The sequence below is a fragment of the Bicyclus anynana genome, chromosome 20, assembly GCF_947172395.1.
Source record: "Bicyclus anynana chromosome 20, ilBicAnyn1.1, whole genome shotgun sequence".
Taxonomy (NCBI): Eukaryota; Metazoa; Arthropoda; class Insecta; order Lepidoptera; family Nymphalidae; genus Bicyclus; species Bicyclus anynana.
The window spans coordinates 11000986-11024146 of record NC_069102.1 but is presented as its reverse complement, the minus strand read 5'-3'; the positions used below and the strand labels follow the sequence as shown (position 1 = coordinate 11024146).

Genomic DNA, 23161 nt, shown 5'->3' with positions numbered 1-23161 from the left:
AGCTACGCGTACAGTCTTGGATAATGCGTATCCAGCGAACTAGCTCGCAGTGCAAGCCGCCGTCGCGTCGGTCGTATTTTGGTCGCGCGTCAAAGAGGATCGATCGGTTACACTATATTTAGATTTTTTTTTATTCTTTACGAGTTAGCCCTTTAATATAATATCACCTGATGCTAAGATGGAAGCGGGCTAACTTGTTAGGAGGAGGATGAAAATCCACACACATTTCGGTTTCTACACGACATCGTGCCGGTACGCTAAATCGCTTGGCGGTACGTCTTTGTCGGTAGGGTGGTACCTAGCCACGGTCGAAGCCTCCCACCAGCTAGACCTGGACCAATTAAGAAAATCTCAATCGGACCAGCCGGGGATCGAGCCCTGGAAATTTGTAAATCCACCGTGCAAACCACTGCGCCACGGAGGCCGTCAAAAATTAATACAAGCAATCTAAATCGCTCCCTAAATCGCTTGACGGCACCTTTACCTCTAATGTAGTAACTATTCACGGCAAGTATATCATTTATCCAGACGTGAGCCTAAAAACCTATAACTGATTATTAAAACAGCATTAAATAGGACCCTTAACACTACAACAAACAGATGGCATTGCTCTGAAGTAGGTTAATTTAAAATGCGTATCCCTTTTACATACAAAAGTACCAACATATAAGTAGCTGTGGAAGCTTTCATTTGCGTGGGATGGATGCTAAATAAAATAAGCAGAGACATCGCGACACAGCGCTACAACTGAAACGAAATAGGAATTTTTCTTATGTGAGGCTTTCTCCATAAAATGCCGCCTTCCTACAAACCCCGATTGGCAATCGCACAGTTGGAAACAGTCATAAAATGTAAAACTGAAATAAAATTGGTTAGAATTGATTGATGTTCGTTAAACTCTTTGCGCTTCTTTCGTATATGTTAGTTTATTAAATGTGGACTGCTGTGGTATTTAAATAATTGAAAGCTATCAATATAAGCAATTTGGAGTATCATTTCAAAATGACAGATTCGACATTGATACCTATTGTCTGTGTTTTACAGTGGTGCATAGTTTAGAATAGAGTTTCATACACTTTTATGTCCGTTGTTATTTATTTAATATATGTTGCTTTTTAAAATTAATAGGGAAACGTAAATTATAGGCAATGGGGATAGTACGATACTTTGATGTATCAATATTTAAAATAAAATAAAATAAATTAGGTATTTTTACCTTACAGAAAATCGTTAATATTTAAGGTAAAAAACCATAATGTCATAATTGTGGACACCCGTTTGATAAATCAGCAAGTTTTATTTTTTTTAATAGTTTTATTTAATCGTACAGTTTTAATTTATATAAATTAAAACTGTACGATTACTAAACGGTGTCACAAGTATGAAGGCACGGTCAAATGAAGAGAAAATATTCGCTGAAGTATTCCCTCCACTTTATTGAGGTTGGGGAACGTCTATCTGGTTATTTAGCGAACAAATTGTTTAACATTTTTGCCTTATGGTGAGCTTTTCTTGGGAGCTCATATCATTTATTAAATTACCTCTTAATGTGATTTAATAATAAATTATGTATTTTATTATTTATTAGTATAGTTTCCATATAAGAAACGATCTTACCCAGCTGTTTATGTGATGAAAAGTGTATTAAATCAGTTTTGGAGTTTATTGGAGCTTACTCCTTAAGAATCGATTTTTTGGTATGAAAAAAAAGGGGCAGTAAAATTCGATAAACCAATGACAGCGTTACGTTTTTTGTGCGCAACCTATTCTGCGCACCTTTCAACGTAAGCTGCCGCCAACAGCGTGCTCCTCGGTTGCGCACCTTTCACTTTACAGACGTAGGTGTTGAGACGTACATAGTGTATGCTGCGGGGCAACATACACCTATTTAGACAGTCGATCTAAAAGAGTAAACTCGATACACACTTTATTTCTGTTATTTTTTATTTATGTGTAAATTGTTAATACTAGCGGACGCCTGCGACTTCGTCCGCCCTACCGTTATTCATAAATATAGTCTGAACAATAGGCTAGTTGACATTTTTTGTTAAATGGTCTTAAATTAAACTAACCGACAGACAAAATTACAGACTTTTGGCATTTTTTATATTATTATGATTAATATGGATCATCATTAAAGTACTTATGGGTGAACAAAATGTATATTAAAATCTTATTTTTTATAATCGTATCACCAGAGCAGGGTCCAATGAGTGAAAAATAATAAATTATTCGTTAATACATCTGCCGCCGAGGGGCGTCCGCCCTTACATAATATACAAATTGTTTTACATTTTGTCAAGGTAAAGGGTTGTTTGAGTTTTTGGAGCGCTAAGTGTTTTTGCTTTTTGATAAGCAATTTAGAAGCTGATGTTATTGTTTCTTCGTGAATTTTGTTTTAAGTATTATAAACAGGAAATTTCATTATAATTTTACTACTACAGTACTAGAGTTCTCTGCTGCAGAGCTCTTCTGAGGAAGAATGACACATTACAGCAAAGCTGTGTTTACATTAGGTATATATTATTTTTTCGAATAAAATTTGAATGTCCCAACATCATCATCATTAACAGCCGATGGACGTCCACTGCTGGACATAGGCCTCTTATATGGACTTCTTAACAAAACGGTCTCGAGCCGCCAGCGTCCAGCGGCTCCCTGCAACCCGCTTGATGTACTCGATCCTGTCAAAGCCTATGTGAGAGTAAATACCACTTTGCACTGTGTTTTGATATATATATTATTAGTATATTTTTATTAGTAGATTAATACTAAAGAAAAGAGAAAATAAGGAAATAACCTAAACAGGATTCTGTTCAATATTGTATATTAAAAAAAAACATATTGGATTCATAGCATCTTCTTATAAAAAAAATAAAAAAAAATAAAACGCTAAAGCTACGCTAGTAATATACAGGCTATAAACGATACAGTCAAATGAACTGGAAAAAATCGATCAAGGCTTGGAGAGCGGGTACATAACGGGCTCGCCACACTGAACGAGTTGCGTGGGAAGTAGCGAGGGAAGTAGGTGAAGACGTCGTTAGCCACATTACTCGCCCTGCCGTATTCCATGCCACTCGTACCGCCTACTGTTCCCTATTTCGTCGAGGGAGACGTGGGAGTTAGGCAACGTGGGGTGTATGGTTCGGCTATAATATTGATGTTGCCTTAAAATAAAGTAATAAATTAATTAACGCTGTACATTCATCGCCTCTCGGGGTTTCGATGTCATGTAAATTTGTTTTCGACAACGGGCTTGGTCCTACTCTTTATCTATAATTCTAAACTAATATTATACAGAGGTAAAGTGTGTGTGGTTGTAGGGGGTAAAATCCTTGGATCTACTGAACTGACTTTGAAAATTTACAAATAATTAGCCACGTTATTTATGAGAGACATAGGCTAAATTTTACGGGAACGGCAACTACGGTTTAATAAAGGTTTTCTTACATCGTGAAAAGTGTTTTCCACTGAAAAGTGCATGCCCCGGACCGCATTCGAACCCACACCCTCCGGAATCGGAGGCAGAGGTCCACTGGGCTATCAGGCCTCTCAATTTACAACCGGATATTTTAATGAGCATTCGGTTAAGTTTAAAAAATTCATGTAATTGAAAATTTCTTTTGTAAATACTTAATAATAAAAATGGCGGGCTATTGAATTTTTCATAATGTTTTTTACTTAAAAATAAGTAAAACTTTGTTTAATATTGTTGGGATCCAATTGATGTTACAAACTTTCTGCTGTATTGTTATCAAAATATTTTATTTATTATTAAGTTTAATAGGTAAATTAATCAAATCTTTCTTTTTAGTAATTATAACGTAAAAGTTCGGCAGTAAATACTTTCCTAAATTAACTTTTAAGAAAGAAGAAAGAAAGAAAGAAAAAACATTTATTTAAAAAAAAAAAAAAATGACAAAATATTCAGTCGGTAACAATAAAGACTGGACCAAACGAAAAACCTCAGTTATAAATGTAAATTTCGTTTGTTAAATGTAAATTATTCACATTTGGGTACGTTTTTAATTAATGTGTGGGAAAGATTCATGTGAAAATAATAGGCGCAATAATCATAATTTAAATACATATTTTAATTTTCTGATATTGGACAAAATATGAAGTATACTGGTAAGTACATTAAATGGAACAAATGGATCCCATATAGATCATATTTTAGTCTGTCTGTCTGTCTGTGTGATCCCTTTTTATCTTCGGAACTCGTGGAGCGTTGTTGTTCTGGTATGAAAGGAATTCAAATGAAACTTACCACGGTTTAAGACCACATTACGGAGAAGTTTATAAGATACTTTTTATTGCTAAAATAAAGTGAAAAGGGGGTGAAATAGGGGATGAAAGTTTGTATGGAAAGTCCTTCATTTTTAGAGTTACAGTTTTAAAAATTTGTTCATAAATCATAAAAAAAATACGAAATATAATGTAATTCAAAAATTTTTAAAATCCAACCTCCAGTGGTAAAATAGGGCTTGTAAGTTTATAATGGTTTCCACGCAGACGAAGTCGCAGGCGTCCGCTAGTACCTATATATAATAATTCAACTCGACACCTCAACGTTTGCTTAAATGCGCAGGAACTACAGGTCCGATTTGAATAATTCCTTCAGTGTTAGATGACCCATTTATCGACGAAAGCAGGTTATATCATTCCCGTATTCCTACGGGAACGGGAACCACGCGAGTGAAACCGCGCGACCTCAGCTAGTACTGTAATATAATCCAGACTACAGTCTCTTGGAGTTGTTAAAAACAAACTTCTAGGATATCGTAAAAAGATACACCCGTTTTAAAAGTTGATCGTTTTAAGTTATGAGATAGTATGAGAAAGGATGAGATATCGGTCAAAATCAGTAACGTAAATAGGTTACTTTATTCGCAGGTAAAAGCTTTTTCTGAGAGAAAGAGCCTGGAGGAATTTGTACGATTCTCTGTCGTATGTCTCTATAGCATTAGCATGCGCCGGGTTATGAGGATCCTCATAATTCGTTCTCCCTCAGAATGGGGCTCTTGAGTATGTAAAGGTATCGCCACATTTACCTGCGTAACGGCCATTCACAAACATGCAGCTAGTCTATTTACAAAAATGAAGATCATATTCAAAGTATTTTTTTTTTTAATTTATGAAGAATTTTGAACCGTCAATCAAATTCAATGCCGCTGGATGCTGGCGGCTCAAAATCGTTGTGCTTGGAGGTCCATGCAAGAGGCCTATGTCCAGACATGGACGTCTATCGGTTGATAAGGTAAGGTAAGATAATTAAATTCAAACTGCTTCGTAAAAGGTATCATTTAAACAAATTAAATTTTTCTTTGAATAAAAAAACCATTTTTCAATAATGAAAAATTACCGAGACCAGACTACTATTTAAAATTGCTAGGTCACATTACAATGAAACAAATAAAAATGAAACTCAGTTGCTACTACTGAGTTTGTTAAGAATTATTAAGAATATTATAGTATGTAGTATAATAGTAGAATAGAATAGTTTGTTAAGAATAGTATTTGTTATGCTTTCACGTCTTAATTATCAACCAACCATCCTAAAAGTGCAAACAATATGTTAAGTGTATGAAAAAGGTTCTATGGTACCTTGATCCGTCACAGCGCTATGTTTGCGGTTTGCGGTCGCTTGCGGTGGCTTGGCACGGTGTGGCGGTACCATTATGTCAAATTCCCAGTATAATCACGATGAAAGGAAAGGGGCCAGATGGAACGGAATACCTTAATTTCAATTTTGTGTCTAAATGCACGGGTCGTGTCTGCTATCCAATGTATGTAAATTTGGGGACAAAAATTGTGTTCTTATCTTGCGTGAGACTGTATAATGTTAGGGAGGATTTTTTAGGCAAAATAATTTTGTTAAATAAACTCTAGTCATCAACTTTGTTATCTTAGCTTACTAATGTTAAGCCATCCAACATCGTACATCTTTGTACTATGTACAAAATGTATGTGTTATTTAATTTAATTTTTGTGAGAGGTCGACGTCTATAGACGATGGGTGAGACCAATAGCAGCGACCAATAGCAGCGCGGAACCTATCTCTCACTTTCGTTACATAAGGACGAAAAAGCTGGGACTGGGACAACTCTGCCGCTATTGTCTTTTTCTCCTAACGAGAAGTATGTCATTAACGCAAGCTAAGCTTACATTTATAGAAGTCCAGTATGCTATAGGTTATATGAATTGAATACTGGCTGCCAGTCCTCAGTCAAGCCAGCTCATACCTCATCTAAACAACACTGGCCAGGTCAGCGCTGACTTTTCTACGTTTTGGCGCTAGCTTTATTGGATTTATAAATAAAGAAAGAAAGAATATTTGTTATTTGACACACACACAATACTAAAAAGACACCAAAAACAATAATCAAAATAAAGTACCTAACTAAAGTAAAAGATAACTATACCTTAACTAATTTATTTTCTTTTAACTTATTTTCTCATGAACAATGTTTTACTTTCTCATGAATGAAACAATTATACACATCATGTGTGTAATTGTTTCATTAAAACATCATCATCATAATCATCATCATCATCATCATCATCATCATCACCATCATTAAATCATGACATAACTTGATGTTTCAAATGTGCTTGTGTGTGCCTAATTGAAATAAATGACTTTTTGAATTATTTTTCCACTCAGCATGTGTTACACTTATGGTAGATCCACCAGCGCAGCGCTGATCTTCCTCGGAGCCATTTATGGCTGTTTATGATGTTTGAGAGTATTTATTACCTTGATAAAATCGAAGGTCTTGGTCAGCATGACGATGGCAGCGGCGCGCTCCTGCCAGATCATGCGCCAGAACGACACCACCGTGTCCTCCGTTGGCCCCTGGGTCACTATGTACGCGTTTGGCTTTAATATACTCTGTGGAAGATACACCATGCTATAACATCATCATCATCATGTATGTGAGCCTATTTAACGGCCAATTACATAGATAGGCCTTCCTATTTATAAGAGAGGGGATATGAAGATTAAATCTACCACGATGCAATGTGGGCTGTTGTTTTTGAATCTGTAATGATCACACGAGACTGATGTCCAAAAGTGGTTATCATCATCATTATTATCATCACCATCATCATCATCATCATCATCATCATCATCATCATCATCAACCCATATTCGGCTCACTGCTGGGCTAAACTCTCCTCCAATAGAGGGGTTAGGCCAATAATCTACCACGCTGGCCCAATGCGGATTGGCAGACTTCACACACGCAGAGGATTAAGTAAATTCTCTGGTATGTAAGTTTCCTCACAGTGTTTTTCCTTCACTGTTGGAGGTGCATGCCCCGGGCCGGATTCAGCTCACAATCTACATCGAATCTAGAGATTTTACCCCCTGCAATACCACAAACTTTACCTCTTTATAACATTACTAGCTGATGCCGCGCGGTTTTACCCGCACGGTTCCCGTTTCCGTAAGAATACAGGGATAATGGGCCTATAACCTTCCTCGATAAATGGGCTATCTAACACAGAAAGAATTTTTCCAATCGAACCAGTAGTTCCTGAGATTAGCGCGTTCAATCAAACAAACTCTTCAGCTTTATAATATTAGTATAGATTTAGATGTAGATAATTAATAAATATCTATTGGTTATGGTTTTGTTAAACGTTATTTACCTGCGTGCTTAAGTTTTATTATAGAGCCGTGATAGCCCAGTGGATATGACCTCCGCCTCCGATTCCGGAGGGTGTGGGTTCTAATCCGGCCCAGGGCTTACACCTCCAACTTTTCAGTTGTGTGCAATTTAAGAAATTAAATATCACGTGTCTCAAACGGTGAAGGAAAACATCGTCAGGAAACCTGCATACCAGAGAATTTTCATGATTCTCAGCGTGTGTGAAGTCTGCCAATCCGCATTGGGCCAGCGTGGTGGACTATTGGCCTAACCCCTCTCATTCTGAGAGGAGACTCGAGCTCAGCAGTGAGCCGAATATGGGTTGATAATGTTAAGTTTTATTTGCTTGTACAACTAACGGCCAGTTTCTTCATCGCAAGTAACAGTTAAAGTAACGTCATAAATCAAAAGTGACGATCTTATTTACTGAATAATAAAGTCTTCTTTACTACTTACTACTTTTACTGTTACTTTAGCTTTACATGAAGCTGGCTGTTAGAAATGTAACACTCCCCAACAATTTGCACCTTGAATTTCCAACAAGGTCGAGTGCGGTTATTATGGGGCGGCGTTAAAATTTGTGTGTCGCAAAATATACGTGAAATTTACATGAATTTGCGTTGAGTGAAGCTGAAACCGCTGCTTTTAGCGATGGCGGGAGTAATTTTATTATTTGTATTTTTACGCGTAACTTGCGTTCCTAGATTATTACCTACCTTCATAATTATAAACATAACAAAAAACGCTTTCAAAATAATTGTGTTTTCTTAAATGTTTATGTTATTTACAGGATACTAAAAGATAAACAAGCCTTTTTAAATTTTATGACTATCTGATTGTCCGTGCTGGAATGTGAGAACCAATTTTAATTTAACTTTCGAGTTCAGAATTTCGGGAAGAAAGAGAGGGTCGTTGAGCACCATATTGGGTACTTATTATCTTGGAAAAATCCAAGAATTGTGGATCCTCGTTGGATTTGGGGAAAAACTGAATTTTAAGCGGACAATATCGCGGGCGTCCGCTATATTGTCCGTCTATACTAATATTATAAATCTCTGGAACTATTGAAATTCTTTCAGTGTTAGATAGCCCATTTATCGAAGAAGACTATAGGTTATATATTATCCCTGTATTCCTACAGGAACAGGAACCACGCGGGTGTAACCGCGCGGCGTCAGCTAGTATTAAATAAAATAAAATAAATAAATACTTACATCTACATAGGAAGCATTTATATAATCAGAATCCGGCTCTCGGTCGACTGTCTGTAGCACCACTCTATTGTAGTCATCTGCAAATGTTTTGCAACATTAAATACCAACTGTAGTGTTTGTGTATACTAAATATATACCTACCTACAATACACGATCTCATGTACATTGGTAGCGGGGGCAATGGGACAGTCTGTCACCGGCGTTTGACCGGAGTGGTCGTGCGCGGTCGGCTTGCCATACCAGTGTAAGAATGAGCCAGAGATTTGCTTATCTTATAGTAAGGACGAGGGTCCTTACACCAACATATAACTATTAACACATTAAAGGTGAAAGTTTGTGTGCGCTCCTTTGCGCTGCGACAACTGAAGCGATTTGGCTGAAATTTGGAATGGGAATAGATTTTTTTTTTAATTAACACATGGGCTTTTTTCATCCCGGAAAAATCCATGGTTCCCGTGGGATTTGATAAAACTGAATTCCACGCGGATATGTCGCGGGCGTTCTCTAGTTTATCATAAAAACTAATATACTGCGTTATATGTATACAAAACAAAACAGGCTCCTTAAACATTCTTCAAATGTATGTGTGCATTTCTACGCATAATTATTATCATTGTTTAAAATTAACTCGCTTTCGATGGATGTATTTCATATCAGGGACTTAAAAAACGTAGGCACAGCGTCTATAATACCGGGACGAAATATTATCTACTGCTATTATCAAGCGAAGCCGAGTCGGGTCACTAGTACACATATAAAAATAGGTAGAACGCAGAATTACTTACAAGGAGTAACTTTTTGGTTCTGGTTTTTGTGTGCGTTTGTTTTCTTCTGTGCGTGTCGACATGCGTGTGTTTCCACTTTGATTGCCGTCTGTAACAATACAAAAAACAATTCAATTTAATACTTTTTTGTCTAATAGTAAGCGTCCACATATCCGCATCGTACGTATCGGACCCATCGCATCAAACGGAGTTTTTAAGGAGATGGTCCCTTTCAGGTCCACTCTTGTACCTCAGAACATCCACATCGATCGCACATAAATTAATATAAATAAGTTAAGATTTGATTAAGCTCATAGTTATTATTGATACTTGGACAGGAATGTAATTAATTAATAATTACTTTATCAGTATCCAACTTTAGTTTAGTCTTTCTAGTTTTTGGTCAACATAACCAAAGACTAGAGATTATTTGTGAAAGGTTGGTATACCGATTTTTACAATGTTGCCAATATACGCAGGTTATAAGTAACTTTCCTTGTGGTAGGGATGGATATTAAAAAAATACATCGATGTTTTTTTCGATGTAATGCATCGTTTGGTTACATCGATGGTAATCCGATGTATTGAGAAATACATCGATGTTTCTTAAACATCGATTGTTTTAGGTTAGACATTAATTAAAACAAAAACATGTATTAAGAAAATCAGAAAACATATGTATTAAAATTTAAAATCACAGAGCCAACACATTTTTCGTCTGAAATGCCGACTTATGACAATAAAAACGCACAGGCAGCGTACAAAAGTAGTTCTAGAATCCTATAATAGCAGATTTTCCGTGATAATCCGTGTCTTTAAAATGTTTTTTGCACAGACTTGAATGAACTGTTGATACAAAGGTTATAATTTTTGTAGCTCTTTCTCATCTTTTTTTCAATGCTGGGGCTTTTGGAAAAAGATGATTACCACGATTAAAACAGCCTGGTACTTAACACAGTGGCATATTAGAAACAACCTAATAATTCTGATTGAGAATCACGATGATGTATGAAATTGACAGTTGTCAGTCAAACCATCGAAGATGCGCCATCTGACGGGATAAATACGCAGTGTGGATCCCCATTTGCGTATTCGATGTATCGAATGAAAAACATCGATATGTATTCGATGTTGAAGTATTAACAATACATCGGTTCAATACGATGCATCGATACAATACATCGAGTGTTTTTAAAACATCGATGTATATCGTCCACTCCTACCTTGTGGCTTGTGTAGAAATTGGAATCATTATGAATAGAATACTCTCATAGTGCGAAGCTATTGTCTTGTGAGTAAAAATTGTATTTTTGATTTAAAACTCTTAATAATATTGTGTTTAGATTTACATTTTGCATGCTCTAGGCATTTCGTGCTGTAGGTAAATGACTTTCTTTATAACCAAAACCTCTTACAATCTAGCAACTCTTTATAAATTATAAATTGTTTGTAATTTGACACTCTAATTTGTAATAAATTAGTTTAATGTGTGTTGTTTATTTGCAATATGTGAGCTACAGAAACCTCAGTAAAGTTGTAGACATTCCTTTCAGTAGTTTCTATACTTTAAAATATTCCGTCATACAAGATGGTGGATAACTTCTCAATACAATTTTCCTCTCGTTTTTCAAATAATAAAAATATTTAAACCACACAGGGGAATCTGCAAAGAAGCCGATATTTACCGCCGTCAAATGACCTTGCACATTAGCTTTTATGTTCAAAGCGATCGCGGCCGATGGAGCGCGATACACTCTCAAAATCGTTCCCGCCCTAATAAACCACCCTTAAAATGACCCTTCAAAAGACTACCTGATAACGTAAGTGGGTAAACATACTAAAATATAGACATAGAGCTATATAACCTTCTATTGAACGCTCAATAGTGGTATCAAAGATATCTAATATAACAATCGGGCAAGTGTGAGTCGGTGTTTCCTTCGTCATCAACCCATATTCGGCTCACTGCTGAACTCGAGTCTCCTCTCAGAATGAGAGGGGTTAGGCCAATAGTCTACCACGCTGGCCCAATGCGGATTGGCAGACTTCACACACACAGAGAATTAAGATAATTTTCTGGTATGCAGGTTTCCTCACGATGTTTTCCTTCTCCGATTGAGACACGTGATATTTAATTTCTTAAAATGCACACAACTGAAAAGTTGGAGGTGCATGCCCCGGACCGGATTCGAACCCACACCCTCCGGAATCGGAGGCAGAGGTCCACTTCCACTAGGCTATCACGGCTTCGGTGTTTCCTTAATAATGTAAAAATAAGTAACATTGTCAATAGACAGTTTAGAGTAGCGCTAGTGATCTAGATATATTATAGGTAGATATGCTTAGTTTCATCGAGATCGTATGACTGAATGACGATCGAACAAATGAATAGGCTAGTTGACACTGTTTTTTTTAAATTGATCATTATTGTTCTACTTGATTAAAAAAAAAATGTCATATTTTTCGAGACGTGAAAATTTGAAACTGTTTCATGACGTCACGTTAACAAATCCTTTACAAACGTAGCGTTTGACAAAAATATCACATCAAGTAACATTGTGACGTCAACAAAATGGACGAGGATGGATATTTTGATGTTTGGAAAATTTGAAAAAATAAGTACATGATTTTTAAATTAAGTTTTATAAGAAATCCTTTACTTTATTTTTTCATTAATTTTTCTTAAATAAATTCTAAAATTTCTTTACTTTATTTATTCATTAATATTGTTATAGTTCTGACTTTTATTCCACTTACTACACGAAATTAATATAGTTTATATGTATACTAATATTATATAGCGTATATAATTGTTTGTTTGTTTGATTGAACGCGCTAATCTCAGGAACTACTGATCCGATTTGAAAAATTCTTTCAGTGTTAGATAGCCCATTTATCGAGGAAGGCTATAGGCTATATATTACCCCCGTATTCCTACGGGAACGAGAACCACGCTGGTGATACCGCACGGCGTCAGCTAGTTTTTGATATGAGTCAACTACCCTATTTTTATGCATAAAAAGCACACGAAAAAGGTTGTTAGATTAAGTGAATGTAAATATAATTATTATGTAATCCCCATTGGTCTTTATGTTGGAAAAAATTAGGGTCGATGGGACGAAAAATACTTTCAAACACTTACCCACCCTAATGTACTAGCAACTTAAAGTATCCCTTTTGACCTTCGGGTGTAATAGGGTGATAATGGCACAGGGTAAAAAGGCTACGTAGTCTAGAAGGGTTATGTAAAAAGTTATTTAGGTATAATACTCATATATTATATGAGTTTTATCATGTAGGAAAGTATTTTTTATAGTTTCGTCATGTCCGTCTATCTGTCCGTCTGTCCGCGGTTTATTGTTAACCTAATCTACGGAACCCTACACTGCTCGTGTCATGACACTTACTTGGCCGGGTTTTTATTTTTTTGTCTGATCAATGCAAGATTGATCAGGATGCTCGATGAATTGTGTCTACGACCCACCGAATAATGTCTTGACTTTTAGGCTATCCTGGATTTAGAATGATAACGAATATACATTGCGTCCAAAATGGCGCGTAGCCGGTACGCTTGGCAGGTACAGGGATACCCTGCCCCCTCTGTAGTCTGCTAGTTGAGTAGTTGAGTTGTAATCGCGTCTTAGAAATGGATAGTCGTCTTACATTTGTGAAGCATAGTGAAATAGTGATAGAGATGTTGAAGTTAAGTCGTGAGTCAGTGAATATAGTGAGTGAGTGAGTTATCGTCCGATCCGGTGAGTATTGCATTGTTAGTTACTTGGCTGGGAGCCAACACAAATGGAGAAGCGGAGCGTTAACATGTTGTAAAGGGGCCCCTCAACCCTACTGGAATCGGTTGCAAGTCCGAGATCCGCTGGTGGCTGACTCCATGCCATACGCTAGTTAATCTTGGTTTACATCTGATAGTATCAGCGCTATACTTGATCGATATTGTAGTTAGAGGGTAGAACTGTAAGTTAACTGATCGATGGTGTTACTTTGTGTATCTGCCATCCTTGGCACGTAAAGCTTAGAACCTGCTCTTAGACTACGGCTTCTCCGATATCATAATGAAATTTAGTATGTTTCCCCGTTATCAGAAGTGGAATTTAGTCTGCTCCGCCGATATATATAATATTAAATGAAAGCATAAATTAGCTTTCAACATAAAAGATGTCCTTTAAATATTGTAACAAAAAAGCGTTATTGTATTGTAAAAGCAGAAACCGATGCGATTTTTCAATTGCAAAACGTTTTAAATGAATCCATTTAAAGACCTCACAAGTTTCTAATTCGTGAATTATTCCAATCTCGCTCGGGCGACGTGATTTAATCGAAACTTCTATTCCATTAGCAACTGTCTCTTTGTTCTATATATTAGTAGACTGCTCCGTGTATGGAGCGAGAGCTTGCAATGGCCACACCACCTCATAGCTATTTTGTTTTAGGAAGGCTGAAAGTTAGTTAGTCGATACCCCTATCATAGGTAGGTACGTATTGCCAATTATTATTATTTTTTTATTCTCTACAAGTTAGCCTTTGACTATACAATCTCGCCTGATGGTAAGTGATGATGCAATTTAAGATGGAAGCGGGCTTACTTGTTAGGAGTAGGATGAAATCCACACTCGTTTCGGTTTCTACACGACATCGTACCGGAACGCTAAATCGCTTGGCAGTACGTCTTTGTCGGTAGGGTGGTAACTAGCCACGGCCAAAGCCTCCCACCAGCCAGACTTGGACCAATAAAGAAAACTTCAATCGGTCTAGCCGGTGATCAAACCCAGGACCTCCGTCTTGTAAATCCACCGAGCATTCCACTGCGCCACGGAGGCGGTTATTGAGAATGATGAACAATTATGGCACCCTCTACCATCCAAGTATAAAACGTATAAATCCTATCAAAACATATATGTGAAAATGGGAGCCAAATTCAATATCACTGTCACACATCATATCATGTATGTCATTATCGATTTCGCAAACAAAAGAAATGATATCTAAATGGGTGCCAAAAACTATAGATCATAGAACTTAGAATACATTGAAGCTCAAGATTTGACTTAGCTAATTTTTGCATAAAAGTATCTTTATTTAATAACTAGCGGACGCCCGCGACTTCGTCCGCTCTTGGACCAGCTCTTTAATCCAGCCCTTACAGTAGTATCGCTGTAAAAATGGAGTAACCTCTCCTGTTTTCCCAACATTTCCCTTCACTGCTCTGCTCCTATTAATCGTAGCGTGATGAAAAGTATATTATAACCTGCCCAGTAGTATGAAGAATAATTGTGCAAAGTTTCGTTAAAATCCGTCGAGTAGTTTTTGTTATTATAACAGTTTTTGTTATTGCATTTTTAGCATCAGTATCGATGACTTATCACCCGCTGATAGTTATTTTGGAAATATATTTCATGTACAGAATTGACCTCTCTACAGATTTATTATAAGTATAGATTTATATCGTTTTCAAATTCTTTTTGCTATGTTCATCGTGCCCATACTGTTTTAAGCATTTTATTAGCTGGTAAAACTTTAGCTGGTTTAATAGGCTGACAAACTCTCTGCCATCCTAAAATGAGGCATGTGTAACTATTGCAAGCTCTCAGTCTATATATTACTGCTAGGTAGTTTTCTGGGTCACCGGCGTTCTTCCCAATAACTAAGAGTATTGCGGTTTGTAACAAATGGTTGTTCCTGCCACATGCCTCTCCTCAATGTGACCTTTAACTAGGGTCTTATTAATTCCAACGGTATAATATTATTGCCTTTTGCCTGTCGAGATTTAATATTAGGTATCATTTTGTTAACTTTCCGTACCGTGATAGCCCAGTGGATATGACCTCTGCTTTCGATTCCGGAGGGCGTGGGTTCGAATCCAGTCCGGGGAATGCACCTCCAACTTTTCAGTTGTGTGCATTTTAAGAAATTAAATATCACGTGTCTCAAACGGTGAAGGAAAAAAACATCGTGAGGAAACCTGCATACCTGAGAATTTTCATGATTCTCTTTACCTTAAGTCCTCAGTACCTGTTATTATCATTTATACCGTAAAGAATCGCATTTCAGATATTTCAATATCGTTATGTATCTCATTACGCACATGTGCCGTAACGTAAAGTAAAATGCACATGTGCTGTAATGTAATATAAAACCTTTACCATCCGTCTAAAAACGAACGGTACTTTTTAAATTATTTTTAAGAGTTTTTATTAACAAAGGACAAACAAATAAATGGGAGAAATCAGTATAAATTAAAAAGTGGTTACTCACTCATTATTTTTTATAGTCATGAATATTTTGGTAGTCTTTTAGTGGTTACGGTTCATTAAATATTCGACTTATTAAGCCTTCGGGCTTAAACAACAAACAAGAAAGAAGGTTAAATTTTAATTGTTAGAACAAGCTTTAAAGTTCCAAAGAAAATCTAAGTTCAGCAAACTAAACGAATTTCAAGAACCAATAGCTCAAGTGGAAACTTGAGAAAGGTAAATATAAAAGAAGAAAATATAAAAGACAACGCCGACGAAGAAAAACATAAGACTGGAATATGGAGTTTGTTTTAATTGTTTGTTCGGAGCGAGGTCAGAGGATAAACAAGCCGATGGGGAAGCAATAACCGCATTGGACCGAGGGCCTGTCACAGTCAGACATAATTCATTTTGTCAGTCGCGTGGGTGGGTGGGTGCAGTGGGTAGTTACCTTGCTTTCTGTATTTGTGTGATAGAAAAGGTGTTTTCAAAATTCTGGGTGTATTTATACATTATAATATGTATTTATATGTATTATACAAATGTATACTACATAAGTGTCTCAAACGGTGAAGAAAAAACATCGTGAGGAAACCTGCACACCAGAAAATTTTCTTAATTCTCTGCGTGTGTGAAGTCTGCCAATCCACATTGGGCTAGCGTGGTGGACTATTGGTCTAACCCCTGTGACGCTGAGCCTTCTTATGAGGCCCATAGTCTCGGAACCATCACTGGCAATACACACTGTTCGAAGACTTATGTCTTCAAGCACTGAGGAATTTCGGACGATAAGATATCGCGAAGTTTCCCGAATGCGGCCCAGCCGAGGTGATTCGGCGGCTCTTTCTCGAAATTGTACCTACCTAACTGGACTACATATCATAAGTTTAAGTATTCGTCTACAATTTCGAGTGCAACGTTCTCAGCTATAACGTGTAACATGAGCATTACACATCCTTTTCGTTTTGGCCTTGTTCATTTTCAGGCCCACCTGTTTAGGACATTATCTCAAACAAACTTTTAGAATTTATAAAATGAGGTATGTCTGAGCATCGCAGCCGTTCGTTTTACATTGTTTGAAGTTCAAAGCGGGTTTGAAGTTTGAACAATGGGGTGTTAGGAGTAAAATAATTGCACCTTCCTTTGGTGTCTTATCACACGAACCACTTCTGTATTATAAAGATAAGTAATCACGGCTCTTTGGGGACGGATTCCTTGCAAAATGGCCCCGACTTAAGGGCTTCGAGAGTATACTCTTGGGGTCGATTAAGTTATTTTACATGTGTGTATGTAGGTCTAGCCTTGGTGTTTAACAAAACAATTGAGTTCTTTTTTTATTTTCTACAAGTTAGCCCTTGACTACAATCTCACCTGATGGTAAGTGATGATGCAATCTAAGATGGAAGCGAGCTAACTTGTTAGGAGTAGGATGAAAACCACACTCCTTTCGGTTTCTACACGTCATCGTACCTGAACGCTGCATCGCTTTGCGGTACGCCTTTGTCGGTAGGGTGGCAACTAGCCACGGCCGAAGCCTCCTACCAGCCAACAGTTAGTTTGACAAGTGATATTTAATTCCTTAAAACGCACATAACTGAAAAGTTGGAGAGAGAGAGTTGGACTCACGCAGAGAACTAATAAAATTGTCTGGCATGTAGGTTTCATCACGATGTTTTCCTTCACCGTTTGAGACACGTGATATTTAATTTTCTTAAAATGGACAAAACTGATGAGTTGGAGGTGCAAGCTCCGGACCTGATTCGAACCCACCTTTCGGAATTAGAGGCAGAGGTCATATCCACTGGGCTATCACGATCTGAATAAACCGATAATGATGCTGTTTTAATAAAAGCTAATATTACAATTCTTAGATAGGTATACATGATGGAGATCCGACAAGACAATAAATTCTTTTACTAATGACAAACAACATTATCAGCGATTATCAAAGGCTATATTTTGTCCCCATATTTCCAGGGGAAAATTTACATACTAATATTAAGATAGTGAAAATTTACTGCGATCCCTAAAATCGTTCGAATGAATTTTCCATGTTGAAAGTCAAACCTCCTTTGATAAATAATGAGTTAGATGAAAGAGTTAGACGAAAATATTTGAGAATGGTGCGTTCAGTTAAAATTGTTTTAGTTCGAACCAAATGTTTGGGTTAACTTTTCGTTGTAATAATTTTGTGCAGATTTAATAAATCTTTTCGGCGAAGGATAAAGCTTCTTAGAATTAAGAGAGAGTGATGTTCAAATTGTTCATTCATTTTTAATTACTATAGTAAAATTACTCTGTAGGTTTGGTTTTAATTTGTTTACTCAATTTATTTTGAAACCTCAATAGGTCCACTGTAAAGGGGTAGTCACATCACCGAGAGTTCGAGGTTCGATCCCCGCCCGTTGGATTAACGTCGTAACTCGTACCCACTCACAACACAGTCTTTTCCGATTCATTGGAGGGGAACGGAAATATTGGTTGCTAGCAGACGCCGTAGTTCCCGTTCCCGTTAGAATTCAAGGATAAAATATAGCCTATGACACTCACAAATAACGTGGCTTACTAGTGGTAAAAGAATTTTCGATTCAGTACATCCAGAGGTTACCCCTTACAATATCACAAATTATCCTCTTTAATAATACTAGCGGACGCCCGCGACTTTGTCCGCGTGGACGAATGACGTGGATTTAGTTTTTCACAAATCCCTCGGGAACCATTTTTTTCGGGATAAAAAGTAGCCTATGTTAATCTATGCTTTAATATATCTCAATACCAAATTTCAGCTAATTCAGTTGAGTAGTCGAGTACAAGTTGTACAAAATGGAAAGTTCCTTATTCTATGCAGGTTCGTAATGTGTTTCAGGGTTTTTTTTAACTTACTATATATCCACGAGATTGAAGACTCGGGCATATGCTATTAGTATATATCCCTTTCAATTTAAAAGGCTTGATATTTCCCGTGTGAGCGCCTCTAAGCAGCGGTAGCGAAGCGAAACACTTATTAAAATTCTCGTGCATTGAAGCATAGAAGCGGGTTTACGCTCAGATATTATGTTTACTGAGGGAACACTGTGATTAAATGTATAACATTTTCTTGTCCACGTACGTGTATTCTGTACTTTGAATTATTACCCGAAAGCCAAAAGAGGGTGTCGTTTTTCTGGAAATATTTCTTTTTCTTTACCTCAAATAGAGCTGTTAAGATTAAGTAATTTTTATAAATTACTAGCGGATGCCCGCGACTTCGTCCGCGTGAAACTCGATGTAAACTTTCAACTACCCCTACCCTACCCCTACCCTACCCTACCCCTACTCTACCCCTACCCTACCCCTACCCTACCCTACCCCTACCCTATCACTATCCTACCCCTACCCCGTTTTCTAATTATTATTAATATGAACTTTATACAATAACAATAAAGCTCAAATTGACTACGTTTTAGTTACAAATCATTTGTATGGGAAAAAGAAAAGGGCTATTTTTAGGGTTTTTCCCGCAATAATTCTAATTTTTCTCGCCGTAAAAACCATCCTTGAACTTCAACAAACATTTTAAAAAAGATTTGGCCAAATTGGTCCAGGCGTTGTTGAGTTATGCGCTTACCAACACATTTTGCGATTCATTTTTATATTATAGACTAGACAATTACCTAAAAATTTTGAACCTTTATTTGAAATTAGCGGAAGTTTCCGACTTCGTACGCGTGAAATTCAAATTCACGAATCCCGTGGGAATAATGTAATTATATCATAAAAAGTAGCTTGTACGTTGCTTTAAGAACGTTTCTACCTAGCAGTGAATGTTTCGTTAAAATTTTTCAAATCGGACTAGTAGTTCCTGAGATTAGCGCGTTCAAACAAGCAAAAACAAACTTTTCAGCTTTATAATATTAGTATAGATACCGGTATTAAATATAACGGTGAAGGCAAAACATTGTAAGGAACACATGAAAATTTTCTTAATTCTCTACGTGTGTGATATGCCAATCCGCATTGGGCCAGCGTGGTGAACTATTAGCCTAACATTATCAACCCATATTCGGCTCGGTTGAGCTCGAGTCTCCTCTCAGAATGAGAGGGGTTAGGCCAATAGTCCACCACGCTGGAATGGCTGGAATAGAATCGGAGGCAGAGGTCATATACACTAGGCTACCACTATTAGGCTAACCCCTCTCATTTTGAGAGGTGACTCGTGCTCAACAGTGAGCCGAGCGTGGGTGATGATGATGATTTTCGTTACAGTATCAGGTGGTGTTTAGGCTGAGATGGTGGTCATATCAAAAAAGTCATTAGGATCAAATCTATGATCAAATCGCTGAAAACAGTAAAAAAAAAATTAGTAACACTTACAGAAGAAGAAATTGAATTCTTATTGTTTTTGCATACAATAACACTTTGGTATCGTATTAAGTGCAGGCTGCTTTCCGGTTTTTTGTTTGCTTTTAACAAAACTTGAAATTATATTAGACTTGGCAAGGAAATCGTGTTGGTAAAGTATTCCTTTGTATATTTTCACTTTTACGGGAACTGTTTTTTGAATTCGTCGTCGTCGTCATCAACCCATATTCAGCTCACTGCTGAGCTCGAGTCTCCTCTCAGAATGAGAGGGGTTATGCCAATAGTCCACCACGCTGGCCCAATGCGGATTGGCAGACTTCACACACGCAGAGAATTAAGATAATTCTCTGGTATGCAGGTTTCCTCACGATGTTTTCCTTCACCGATTGAGACACGTGATATTTAATTTCTTAAAATGCACACAACTGAAAAGTCGGAGGTGCATGCCCCGGACCGGATTCGAACCCACACCCTCCGGAATCGGAGGCAGAGGGTAATATCCACTGGGCTATCACGGCTCTATCTATTCAATCTATTTTGAATTGAGTTTATATAATTGGCAACTTATAAAAAAATAAACTACCAAAAAAATTTAAACTATAAAAGCAACAATGAAATAAAGCTATACATACATTAATTCCTTTATCCAAAGGTTGTCTAGCAGATATTGCTAAACGCAATAAAACCGATTTTGCACATGCTTGTATATCACAATATTATTTTTGTCTTTCTAATTGTTTTTTTTTGTGTAATAAAAAAATAATAAAAACCAGCAAAGTGCGTGTCCGGTCACGTGTACTGTAAGGTTCCGTAGATTAAACTATAGCTTTCTAGTATTAATAGTCTCTGCGCTAAGTCGCGGACAAACACACAGACGGACATAGCGAAACTATAAGGATTCCTTGTGGACTATGGAACCTTAAAAATAAAATTGTTTTATTACTTTTTGTTGATTTTTTAACATTGTTACTTTTTTGATATTAACCATGCCTTAACTTAACCAATTATCTTTTCCGTTTAAAGACTTAAAGTCTGCTAGAAGTTTAAACGTTAACAGTCCAGTGGAAGTGGATTCATTCGAAATAAACTGGATATTAATTAATTCTAACTAATTACGCTACACACATAGGCTACTTTTTATCCCGGAAAAATCCATGATTACAGGGATTTGTGAAAACTAAATTCCACGCGGACGAAGTCGCGGGCGCCCGCTATTATACTATAATGCAAGCGAAGCCGCGTATAAAAACTAGTTATAAGACAAAACAAGCTTTCATTTACAAATTCAAAACCTTTCACGTGACCGCGGTCACGAATAACGGGCTCGAAACGAAAAAAAAAAACGAACTGAAATCGTAAAAATGTACCAAAACGACAAAACATTGCGGTTGGCGGCATAAAAAACGTTATTTCCCCCTCGTAAAACATGGAACGCTTTCTAACTACCACATTATACTGTTACGGTACATTTGTAGTGTCTTTGCACATATGTACTAAGTCCATTAGGTCTTGTTAATGGAGTCAGTTCAGTCTATAAATAATATTTTAATGTGTCTCATTGGTCCCTTGGTTAGTTAGTGCGGCTACAATTTTTTTTTATTCTTTACAAGTTAGCCCTTGACTATAATCTCACCTGATGGTAAGTGATGATGCAGTCTAAGATGGAAGCGGGCTAACTTGTTAGGAGGAGGATGAAAATCCACACCCCTTTCGGTTTTTACACGGCATCGTACTAACATCGCTAAATCGCTTGGCGGTACGTCTTTAGTAGTTAGTCGGTAGGGTGGTAACTAGCCGAAGCCTCCCACCAGCCAGACCTGGACCAATTGAGAAAATCTCAATCTGCCCAGCCAGGGATCGAACCCAGGATCTCCGTCACGGAGGCCGTCAGACTATGTTTTTATAACTTGATACATCTCCACTAATTTCTTTTTTTATAGCCCAGTGGATATGACCTCTGCCTCCGATTCCTAAGGGTTCGAATCCAGTCCGGGGCATGCACCTCCAACTTTTCAGTTGTGTGCATTTTAAGAAATTAAATGTCACGTGTCTATAACGGTGTAGGAAAAACATTGTGAGGAAACCTGCATACAAGAGAATTTTTCTTAATACTTTGCGTGTGTGAAGTCTGCCAATCCGCATTGGGCCAGCGTGGTGGACTATTGGCCTAACTCCTCTCATTCTGAGAGCTAACTGACTCGAGCTCAGCAGTGAGCCGAATATGGGTTTAAATGTATACATTGATACAAAATAGGGCTATTGTTCTATGCACAATATAACTCCCAATAGATTTTGCATGTTGAACAATTGGTTCTGTTTCGAGATTACCTAATTTGGCGGGAAGGCGAAACAAGTGGATTTTGATTGGCTAATTTGACAGCGCATTCGTCGTGAATGTCGATTGTATTGGATAAACTAATCTGCATAGCTTGGTAAAAGAGACAGTAATATGGAATTCGTTGATGAGTGAAAGAGACCTTCAAAAAAGTCAACAACGAGCGAAAGTTTGTGGTATGTTGTTTTTTGAAAACCATTGTAACATGAGCTTTGTTATAATAATAGTTCTAAAATATAATACTGATTCACTAAATCACTTAACGGTATCACTTTGCTGTTATCTAGATATATATTTCACTATCTCTAATATTGTTCCCCCCTTTACAATCGTTACCCCGTTGGGCAGTAAAGCTACTGTTACACATGCTCATTTAAAGCATGCTACTATTGAGCAGTTGCTCTAATAGCATGTGTATCGCAATATTACTAATAATGAGCATGCTTATTTCGAGCTTGCTCAAGAATCAACAGTCGTGCGATTTATGAGCATGCTACTTGCGCGGGTGGAAGGGGGCGTGCTTTTAGCGCGTCTGAATAGGTTTGCTTATTGAGTATGCTAGTCGATCAGCATTGCTATTCTGTGTTCTCTTCACCTT

The 23161-nt window shown here is 37.2% G+C and overlaps 1 protein-coding gene across 1 annotated transcript in view; it reads right to left on the bottom strand.

Moving 5' to 3' along the window:
- Positions 1–23161, bottom strand: part of LOC112052114 (receptor-type tyrosine-protein phosphatase kappa) — a 161524-nt gene that overhangs the window by 15478 nt on the left and 122885 nt on the right. The window contains exons 4-6 of the mRNA XM_052887713.1: positions 9661–9748; positions 8876–8952; positions 6764–6898 (exon numbers count right to left, since the gene is read on the bottom strand). Of these exons, the coding sequence (XP_052743673.1) occupies positions 6764–6898; positions 8876–8952; positions 9661–9748 (300 nt within the window). The remainder of the gene's footprint in view (positions 1–6763; positions 6899–8875; positions 8953–9660; positions 9749–23161) is intronic.